An 11,272-nucleotide genomic window follows, 5' to 3' on the forward strand; every position below is an offset into this window, starting at 1 on the left:
AAGGTCTTATAGTACTGTATTGGCAGCCCGTCCGGCCCTGGTGCCTTTCCTGTTTTTGTGTTTTTAATTGCTGTTTGTAATTCCATCAGGGAGATAGTGGTAGATAATTCTTCTCTTACCTCCTCTGTTAATCTTAACATACCTGATTTAGAAATGTAATTAATCACTACTTCCGGATCAATGGGCTGCGGAGACAAATTATAGAGTGACAGATAATATTTTCGAAAGTCCCGTGCTATGTCTTCAGGTCGTTCAGCTTTCTGCCCTGCTTGTGATATGATCTTAGGAATATAGGTTCTCGTTTGTGTGTCACGTAAGGTTCTCGCTAACACTTTCCCACACTTGTCCCCTGATTCATACATCACCCTACGGGTTCTCTGTAGTGCTGCTTTGGCTTTATATTGTAATATATCCACTATCTGTTTTGCGTATTGTAGTAAGCTCTCTCGTCAATTCTGCTGTGGGTGCGTGTTTGTGTCGTAACTCTAGATCATGTAAAGTTTGTAGAAGTTCGTTCATCTGCTGTATACGTTGTCTCTTCAATCTAGCTCCATGTTTGATAAATACCCCCCTAATTACTGCCTTGTGAGCTTCCCATATCACCCCCGGACTTAATTCTTCATCTGAGTTAGTTCGAAAATAATGTGTGAGTTCCTTCTCCACTTCGCTAATCACCGTCTTATCTTGTAGGAGGCTCAAGTTCAATGACCATGTCTGTGATCTGATTAGGGGTGTATCTGATAATGTGTATATTAGTGTCAATGGTGCGTGGTCGGACCACGTAATGGAACCGATTGTTACAGACTGTACAGATTGTAGTTGTGCATGTGGGACTAAAAAATAATCAATCCGCGAGTATGATGTATGTGGAGGGGAGTAGAAGGTATAATCCTTTTCTCCAGGATGTAGTAAACGCCATACGTCGATCAGCTGTTTTTTATGTAATTGTGTCGCCACTCGCTTTTGGATTCTGGGGGGTAAAGAAGTAGTTCCTACTGATGTGTCTTCAGATGGAATTAGGGCCATATTAAGATCCCCTCCAAGAATAAGCTGACCCTCCTGAAATTCCTGAAGCTGGTTCAAACATCTTACTAGGAAAACATCCTGCTGAATATTTGGTGCGTATACTGAGGCTAACGTTACTCTGATACTCCCAATATTTCCTTTCAAAAAAAGGAATCTACCTTCTGGGTCGGCACAGACCTGTGAGCACGTCCATGGCACCTTTCCTGAAATCATTATTGTCTCTCCTTTGGTTTTGCCATTCACACAGGTTGAATGGTACACCAAGGGGAAAAATTTATTTTTAAGTAATGGTGTTCTTACTTCCTTAAAATGTGTTTCCTGTATATAGGCTATATCTATATGTGCATTCTTTAATTCAGAGATTAGCATCCGCCTTTTCTCCGGTATATTCAATCCCTTGACGTTTAGTGAGCATATTTTAATAGTATTCATGTTGTGGATAGACGGTAAATAACCAGGGGAGAGAGAGAGAAGAAGAAAGAGAAAAAAAAAAAAAAAAACACCCAAAAAAGAACCCTAAAGTCAAAAAAAAAAAGAAAAAAGCAAAAAATTGGGCAAATATGGCGTCTAGTGGTCCTCGACCCAAAAAAAACCTAGACGCGTGCCCTAATAGGGTGAAGGTTGGAAGACGCCGGTGAGGACTCTCCAGACTCCCTCCCCTAACCCAACTCACTTCCCCCAATCAGGGGTCTTTTATTGAAAAACATTTTATTATATATATACCTGCATTTTTTAGGTGTCATATTTCCAAAAAAAAAAGAAAAAAAAAAAAAAAAAGGGGAAAAGGGGGGGGGAAAGGAGAAAACTAAAAACCAAAATACCCAAAAACCCTCACGGCATTGTTCCATTACTACCATTACTATGTGACGTTATTTACTATCAACCTCCAAGAGTGATGAAGGTATCCCCCTCAAGACCCCTAGGTGTGTCCTTATTACGTGCTTTCACCTTCGCCTCTATTCGGGGCATTGGCTCTTTCATATGTTCTATGCTATTAACCTCCTAACTCAAGTGGCATCCAGAGGAAGGGGAGGGACCCTCAAAAAAAAGAAAAGGGGGGGGGAAGGGGGATGTGACGGGGCTACACTCCCCTTATCATTCCCTCCCTCCTCCTCCCCGTCTAGCTACCTTGAAGTCTGGGGTCCCCCTCTCCAATAAGATTCTAATCATGTATAATCATGTGTAATATTCCTCTCTGATCAATTTCTCTTTATTTATTTAAGATGGTTCTACTGTATCATGAATTCCATAAAAATAAGAGGTTCACTATTTTCACCTAAATACCCTCCCCTCTTCATCACCCCTCATCACCCTGTGAGGTACCATATTTATTAATTAACATATATGCAAATTCCAGACAAAAAAAAAAAAAAAGAGGGGGGGGGGGATGATGTCATAAAGAGCGCAGTTCCCTACTGAGGATTTGGAATACCAACCCTTCCTTCGTTCCCCTCTCTCTCCACATCCCAAAAACAACAAAAAAAGAAACACACAAAAAAATAAAAAATCCCATTCAGGATGAACTAAGTTTCTGAGCTCCTCTTTCTCATCCATCTCATCCATCTCCTAATGTCCCTATGAAGTGAGTAGGGAGAGGACTAAGAGAGAACCGGGGGGGGGGGGGGGGCTCGTGATCCCTCCCCCCATCTCCCCCCAATCCCCTCCAATCCCCCTCCCCTCACCCACAAGATCACCCCCCCCCTCACCAAGGGGAAAGCCATTATTTACATATTAACATATATGGATGGGATGAAGGCTTCTCTCTTAGAGTACATATTATACCCGAGCCATATCTGTCCTCATAGTCTATAGATAGTCTGTAGATAAGAGAGAGATATCTTAGACTGAAGGGAGATAAGAGAGTGGGCAAGCCGGTGGGGGAAGCCCCCCCAAAGATCCTACCCCCCCAACCCCCCCCCCCCCTCCTCCCCTCCAGTAGTCAGTATATATATACACCATCTTCTCATTTCTCCTTGATTTCCATCCACTTCTGCATTTTATATTATTCTGATCAGAGTCTTCAGGGGATCTCTTTTTCCACATGTACTCCCATATCACTTACGGCAGGTCTAAATGAGCTATTTGTAGCATTTGCTAATCCCCCAATCAGAAAAAAAAAAAAAAAAAAGGGGGGGGGGGTACACAAAGTAACAGTCAATTATATGTTTTTTATGACTCACGCGGTCCCTCCACTCGATTGATGTCACGCTCCCTCTGCTGTCCCTGGGATTGAGGGTCAGGTCTACCACGGTATGCTTCAACTGTCCCCCTGTTTCCAGGTCGCGGTAGAGTAATCAGCCAATCCGGGATCTGACTTGGGGTGGCTCCTAGAAAGGAAAAGAAGGCAGGCAGCTCTGTTGGATTTCGGAGTGTAAATGTTGTAGTATTCTTTCGAAAAAAAAATGCTAATGGGTATCCCCATCGGTATGTACAGCCTGCTTGACGGGCGACATCTAACGCTGGTCGGAGAAGTGCTCTGCGTTGTAGCGTGGCTTTGGAAAGATCTGGTAAGATTTTTATAGATGCTCCATCAAAATCTACTGCTCTAATGTCCCACGCCTTATGCAGGATAGCTTCTTTTTGGAGGTAGTGGTGCACGCTGCACACCACGTCTCTAGATCTTTCCGAGTTGGTGGATCTTGGTCCTGGCGCTCTGTGAACTCTGTCTAGTTCTACTGCTTCCAAAGGTTCCGAACCTAGGACTTTTTGAAATATGGCTGCTACTATCTCTCGCAGGTCTTCTTTGCCTGTAGTCTCCGGGATACCACGGAGCCGTAGATTGTTCCGACGGCTCCTGTCTTCCAATTCCTCTATATGTAGCTGTATGGAGATGGCTGTATCTGCAGATTCCTTATGGGTATTCTCCAGGGATACCATTCGTGCTTCTAGTACCTTAACAGCCTGTTCCCCCACCTGCAACCTATCTGAGACTGTCTGCATTTCATTTTTCATTGCCTGATAGTCTCTGCGGTGAGCCTCCTCTATTCTGAGCACTAATGTCTCTATCTCTGTGCGTGTTGGGAGTGCTCTGAGTAATGCCCGGATCTCTGGATCCATCTGTAGAGGAGTGGAGAGCTCAGGGCTGCGGGGGGTCGTCACCTGCTGTTGCATACTTGCTGTGTCTGTAGCAGTCGGATCCACCGTCCCGGATAGAGATGCCGCACTTGCCTGTGTAACTGGGCTGCTCAGCTTCTCCTCTGCCTCTCGCATCTGTGCTCTGCTCCCCGCCGTCTCGGATGTCAGGTCTGTAGCCGCTGTATGTGTCTGCGGTTTGAGACATTGTACTATCTCTCCCCTGACGTGGGTCTTATGTGTCGTATGACACTAAGACCTTTCAGGCTTTGGTGGCCCACTGGGCCAAGTGGCTTTTCCCTTGTAGGTGGTCCTGTGGGCTAGTAATGGCTCCTCTGGACTCTGGGATATAATAATCAGGGATGATGAAAAGGAGAAAAGAAATGCTCCAAATAGCGTAATAAAGTCTTAAAAATATTTATTTCCCATCCATCGGATTCAAAACGGTTTTAAAAAGCATATACCCGCTATCCCTGGTGGTCAGCGGTGCGGGCTGCATGTCCTCCTCGCGGAATCACGGCTAACTTCCAGCTTGTGTTCCAACTAGGGTAGCGTGATGACGTTATGCACGTTTTGGAACAAGCACTTTGAACGATCAAGCCAGAGCACTTGCACTTTTTATGGATAAACACCCACTGAGGACATTAACTGCCTGAGCATCAGTCACGATTATTGGACTTTTATATATATATATTAATAATTGATAAATGATAGGTGGTGCGCTATATCAATATATTGAGTGTATTCCAATCAATACAAAAAACAACCTCAATTAAACAAAATGTATAGGTGCAAAAAGATAAACGGTGATAAGGTCCCAAAACACAACTGTGTTGATAGTAGGACCACCAACAGTGGTGTGTTGGTGACAGGTGAATATGTATTCCAAACAATACCAATCAATACATAAAATAAATATAGGTGCAAAATTATATGATGCAAGAAGTCCTAAGACACAACTGTGTCAATAGTAGGACCACCGACGGTGGTGTGTTGGTAGCAGCATATCACAGACCAGCGCACTTTTTTCTTTACATCATATATATATATATATTATACTGTTGATTATATATATATATTTATTCTATTTACAGTCATCTATTTATACCAGAATATTAATCACTGTCATTTTAATGTCTTTTAATATTTAATCACACTCAATTTCCTGCTATTTAAAACGATTTTATTGTTTAAGTGGTATTTATGGAGACATATTGGCACTTTACAAGCACAGATTAACTTTTATTGGTAATTTATAGAATCTTAGTTAGTATTGATATAGCAAGCGCTGTATTTGGCCTTTTTATAAAGGCCATTCCTATTCATTTTATTCATTTTTACAGCAGCTGCTTATTTTAGCTATTCTCACCCATTTTATATTAATATTTTGTTTCTTAACCACTTAAGCCCCGGAGGATTTGGCTGCTAAACGACCAGGGGGTATTTTGCGATTCGGCACTGCGTGACTTTAACGGACAATTGCACGGTCGTGCGACGCTGTACCTAAACGAATTTGGCGTCCTTTTTTTCCCACAAACAGAGCTTTCTTTTGGCGGTATTTGATCACCTGTGCGATTTTTTGATCACGCGCTATAAACAAAAAAAGAGCGTAAATTTTGCAAAAATAGCAATATTTTTCAAATTTTTTATATGAAATTCCCCCCAAAAAAAATGTAAAAATCAAAATTTTTTAACATTTTCGGCCAATTTGTTTTATGCTACCTATGTTTGGTAAAAAAAATCGCAAAAAGCGTATTTTGATTGGTTTGCGCAAAAGTTATCACGTTTACTAACAAAGGGAAAGATTTTTGTCATTTTTGTTGTTTTTTTTTTTAACGCGTAATGGCGGCGATCTGCGATTTTTTTTGCGGTACTGCGACATTGCGGCGGACAGATCGGACCCTTGACTGACATTTTTGACACTTTTGGGGTTACCAGTGACATTTCTACAGTAATCAGTGCTATATATATGCACTGTTACTGTAAAAATACACTGGTAGTGAAGGGGTTAACTTTATTTGAGAGGGAGGGGCTGTGTGTGTCCCTAGGGGTGTGATTCTAACTGTGATTGGCTGTGGCTTCAATTGTATGCAGAGTGATCAACGGATCTACATAGTAGATCCATATGATCCTCTCTCATACAGAGGGGAGAATGACAGGCAGCTTGTTTACACAAGCTGCCTGACTTTCTCCCTCTCCCCCGCCGATCGCAGAGTGGCCGGCGGACATCGGGTCTGCCAGTCACACGCGCGGGGGGGTCCGTGACCACGCGGGAGCGGGAGCGCGCCTCCGGCGGCGCGCGCTCGCTCCCTAGACCCTCACAAGCTAGTGACGTAGCCCTACGTCACTTTGCCTGTGAGGGGCTGACCGCCGACGTAGATAGTCGTGCGGCGGTCGGCAAGTGGTTAAATTTTCATATTTATTGGCTACCCTATATTTGGCGCAGGGAATATACTTTGTATATATTTTCTACAATACTGTATGTGGGCATCGCTACACAGGTAGGGCCTACCAATCTTTCACCTCCTTTATACACAGACATTTATTATACTCAGAAGAATCTTCCATCTGTTCTCTAAAATCAGGAGACATATTAAATCCAAGAAACTGCTCCCGGCTTTAAATACTATTTATGTTACAATTTATATCCTCCAGGAAATAACTGCGCCATACAAAGTAGAAAACACAACTTGAGACCAGGGGGAATATGACAGGCAGCCATGGAGAGGAGGGATGGGGGGCATGGGACAACACAGGTGGTCAAGGTGGAAGAAGGAGGACAGCCAGGACTGGACACGACAGGTGGCCAAGGAGGGACAAAACAGACAGCCAGAGCTGGACAGGACATGTGGCAGAGGAGGGACAAGACAGGTGACTAGGGAGAGTCAAGACAGGCAGCCAGTATGGGACAAGACAGGTGGCCAGGATGAGGCAAGACAAACAGCCAGGGTGGGATAAGACATGTGGCAGTGGTGGGACAAGACAAAAAACCGCTGTGGGGCAAAATATGGCTGTGGTGGGACAAGATAAACATTCAGGGTATGACAAGACAGGTGGTCAGGATGCGACAAGACAAACAGGTGGGGTGGGACAGGACAGGTGGTCAGGGTAGAGCAAGACAGGTGGTCAGAAGAGGACAAGACGGGCGTTGGGGATAGAACAAGACAGTTAGTCAAGGTGGAACAAAACAGGTGGTTAGGGGAGGCATGACAGAAATCTAAGATGGGACAAGACAGCTTGTCAAGGGAGAACAAGCCAGGCATTCGGGATGGGACAAGACAGGTGGTCAAGAGGAGACAAAGCAGGTGTTTGGATGGGACAAGCCAGATGTCCAGGGTGGGGCAAGACAGGTGGCCAGGGGTGAGACAAGACAGGCATCCGGGATGGGACAAGACAGGCATTTGGGGTGGGACAAGACAGGTGGTCAGGGGGAAGCAAGACAGGCGTTTGAGGTGGACTAAGTTAGATGGCAAGGGTTCGACAAGACAAGCGTTCAAGATAGGACAAGGCAGATGGCAAGGGAGGACAAGACAGGCACCCAGGATGGGACAAGAAACGTGGTCAAGGGGAACAAGATAGGCATTCAGAATCTGACAAGACAGGTGGTCAAGAGGAGACAAGATAGGTGGTCAGGGTTGGATAAGACAGGTGGCTGGGGTGGAACAAGACAGGTGGCCAGGGGGAGGCAAGACAGGCATTTGGGGTGGGATAAGACAGGGGGTCAATGTGGGACAAGACAGGTGGCCGGGGTGGGATAAAATAGGTGGTTAGAAGAGGACAAGACTGGCATCAATGAGGCAAGCCAGGTGGTCAGAGAGAGGCAAAACAGGCGTTCGGGGTGGGACAAGACAGGTGGTCAGGAGGGAACAAGACAGGTTGGTCAGGGAGAGGCAAGATAGGTGTTTGGGTCAGGACAAGATAGGTGGCCAGGGTGGAATAAGACAGGTGGCCAGCGGGGGCAAGACAGCCATCTGGGATGGGACAAGTCAGGCAATTTGGGTGGGACAAGACAGGTGGTCAGGGGGGACAAGAAAGGTGGTCAGGAGGAGGAAAGACAGGTGTTTGGGGTGGCACAAGACAAGTGGTTAGGGTGGGACAAGACAGGTGGATGGGGGACAAGACAGGCATTTGGGATGAGACAAGTCAGAACGGAAAAAGACAGGTAGCCAGGGTGACACAAGACAGATGGTCAGGGGGGACAAGATCGGTATCCAGGATGGGACAAAACAGTTTTATTCACACCAACATACACTTTAATGTATTTTTTTTTATTTCCCAGTTCAGGAACCAGTGGAATTTTGAGTGAGTTGTCATCAGAAAACCAAATGTGGATCTTCCCAGTTGTCTTCTCTAGTGGACGGTGGACAGAAGGATCTTCCAGCTGGCCTTTGGATGATATTCAGTATTTTTGGCTGAGACTTTGTGGACGGCTCATATTGCCCTCTGCCCCGACTTGGCGCCATCCATGGACAGCTTAGCATTTCAATAAGACACAGAAGTTGATCCAACACAATTGTATGCCCAATAATTGCAGCAGAGAGGATGTTTTCCAGTCTTTTGAAGTGTAAGAAGACAATGACTTTCCTAAGCCCTGTGTCTGCAAAGACTAACATTGATTATGGGAACATGGAGGAAATAAGGAGAATCAAGCTAAAATTGAACTAACTAGTACTAAACAGGAGGGGAAGACAAAGGAAGATACCAAAAATCACATAAGTAACCAAGGTGTAGTGACCCTAAACGTCCACTAGATGTCAGCATACAAATGAACAATAACAACCTGATACATTTCAATGCAATAATATAAAAAAAATACATACAAATGGTGTTGAACAGTCTCCCATCTATATTGGAATAGTCAGGAGATTGGAGGACATCTATTATTTATTGTAATGTTATAGAATAGCTTGTTGGTAATAAAACAGAACAGATGGAACAACGGAGTGTCTATGTGCTTTGAGTCATTATAACTACCAACTCTGTTTCCTGCTCAGGAATTCTGAATAGTGATTGTGTTTAAATCTGACCTCCAACCCTCCCTTCAGTCTTGCACAGTTGTACCGGCTCCTCTCCTGGACTAAAATGGCTTACTCTGATTTTACTGCACACTGTAAGCTTCTCACAATGTGCATTAGAAGCTGCAGCAAGGAGACAGGAAAGGTAATATACAGGCAGATTCAGCTTCAACTTTAAAAATCTCTTCTCCATGTGAGTAATTCATGTAATCACACAGCAGGGGGGCAGTCACACAGCAGGGGTATTGAATAGAGTTGAGCGAACACCTGGATGTCCGGGTTCGGCCGAACTTGAAAAAAAAGTCCGGGTTCGTGACCCGGACTTAACCCGAACTTGACCCCGATCCCGAACCCCATTGAAGGCAATGGTGACCCAAACTTTTGAGCACTAAAATGGCTCTAAAAAAAAAAACATGGAAAGGGCTAGAGTGCTGCAAATGGCAGCAAAAGCTTGTTAAGAGCATGGCAAGTGCTCTGCAAACAAATGTGGATAGGGAAATAACTTAAAATAACATAAAAAAACAGAAAAATAAAAAAGAATCATCTTGATCTAGGAGGACGAGGCCCATATAGAGTAGGAGCAGGGCCATCTTTACCGCAGGGCAAAAGGGGAAGCTGCCCAGGGCCCTGTCAATCTTTAGGGGCCCAAAGCAGAGCTGCCCCTTAAGCCGCAAATCGGGAGCCCCATCGGCGCTGACCGCTGCGTCTAGACAGTCACTTTATGTGACAGAAGCCGACATCCGGCCGGGCCTGGCATCGGCTCCCCCGCACTGCTCTCTAGCAAGGAGCGAGGAGTGGGCGGGGCCGTGAGCTCCACTGACGCTCTGGCCCCGCCCCTGTCCGTGAATGGTGTGTGGCGGGATTCCTCGAGGTAGGAGCCAGGACTACACAGTGGAGCCGATAGCCTGTCAGCATCACAACCACAGCCACTGATCAGAGCGGAGCTGGCCAGGACGGATCGGACCGGACCGGACCAGGTAGGTCATTCTCCTCCCTAGGCTCCCAGGCTCCCCAATACATGAACTGGAAACTTTTAGAGATTCTCCACCAGTTTCACAGATACAAAGTGGGGGTGGGAGTTAATGCACATGACAGCATTTAATCCAGTTAGTAAATCCTGACCATTCCAGGCTCGCCACTGCAGCCTGGAATGGTCAGGATTTACTAACTGGATTAAATGCTGTCATGTGCATTACGCCCACTCCCCCTGGGAGTAGAGTGGGGGGGGTGGGGGTAGTTCCAGCCTGGAAGGGGGCACGCTGGTCTCTGCATTGAAAGGGGGTACGCTGGTCTCTGCATTGAAAGGGGGTACGCTGGTCTCTGCATTGAAAGGGGGTACGCTGGTCTCTGCATTGAAGGGGGCATGCTGGTCACTGCATTGAAGGGGGCACGCTGGTCTCTGCATTGAAAGGGGGTACGCTGGTCTCTGCATTGAAAGGGGGTACGCTGGTCTCTGCATTGAAAGGGGGTACGCTGGTCACTGCATTGAAGGGGGCACGCTGGTCTCTGCATTGAAAGGGGGTACGCTGGTCTCTGCATTGAAGGGGGCACGCTGGTCTCTGCATTGAAGGGGGCACGCTGGTCTCTGCATTGAAGGGGGCACGCTGGTCTCTGCATTGAAGGGGGCACGCTGGTCTCTGCATTGAAAGGGGGCACGCTGGTCACTGCATTGAAGGGGGCACGCTGGTCACTGCATTGAAGGGGGCATGCTGGTCACTGCATTGAAAAGGGGCATGCTGGTCTCTCTAAATTGAAAGGGGGTACGCTGGTCTTTCTGCATTGAAAGGGGGCACGCTGGTCACTGTGCATTGAAAGGGGGGCACGCTGGTCACTGTGCATTGAAAGGGGGGCACGCTGGTCACTGTGCATTGAAAGGGGGGCACGCTGGTCACTGTGCATTGAAAGGGGGGCACGCTGTGGTCTCTCTGCATTGAAAGGGGGCACGCTGGTCTCTCTGCATTGAAAGGGGGCACACTATACCTTAATTACTGAAGGCCCCTTTCACACTTTTGTGACCTCAAAGTCACGCAATTTTTTTTCAGCGTTTTTTGCCGCAAAGCAATGCCTACTACATTTTTCTTTTTTCGCCCCCTCCCCCCTTAAACACCAGCCGCCACTGCCAGGCTGTGTCCAGAAGGTTTTATTTATTAGAGAGCACG

The 11,272-nt window shown here is 46.2% G+C and overlaps 1 protein-coding gene across 1 annotated transcript in view; it reads left to right on the forward strand.

The window, feature by feature from the left end:
* LOC309551538 (uncharacterized protein) overlaps nucleotides 1-8,628 on the forward strand; it is a 33,748-nt gene extending 25,120 nt beyond the window's left edge. Inside the window, exon 4 of the mRNA XM_082252162.1 lies at nucleotides 8,383-8,628. Coding sequence (XP_082108288.1) covers nucleotides 8,383-8,404 — 22 coding nt within the window. The 3' untranslated portion in view covers nucleotides 8,405-8,628. The remainder of the gene's footprint in view (nucleotides 1-8,382) is intronic.
* The last annotated feature ends 2,644 nt before the right edge of the window (nucleotides 8,629-11,272 follow it).

The sequence above is a fragment of the Pelophylax lessonae genome, assembly GCF_965119305.1.
Source record: "Pelophylax lessonae genome assembly, chromosome: 3".
Taxonomy (NCBI): Eukaryota; Metazoa; Chordata; class Amphibia; order Anura; family Ranidae; genus Pelophylax; species Pelophylax lessonae.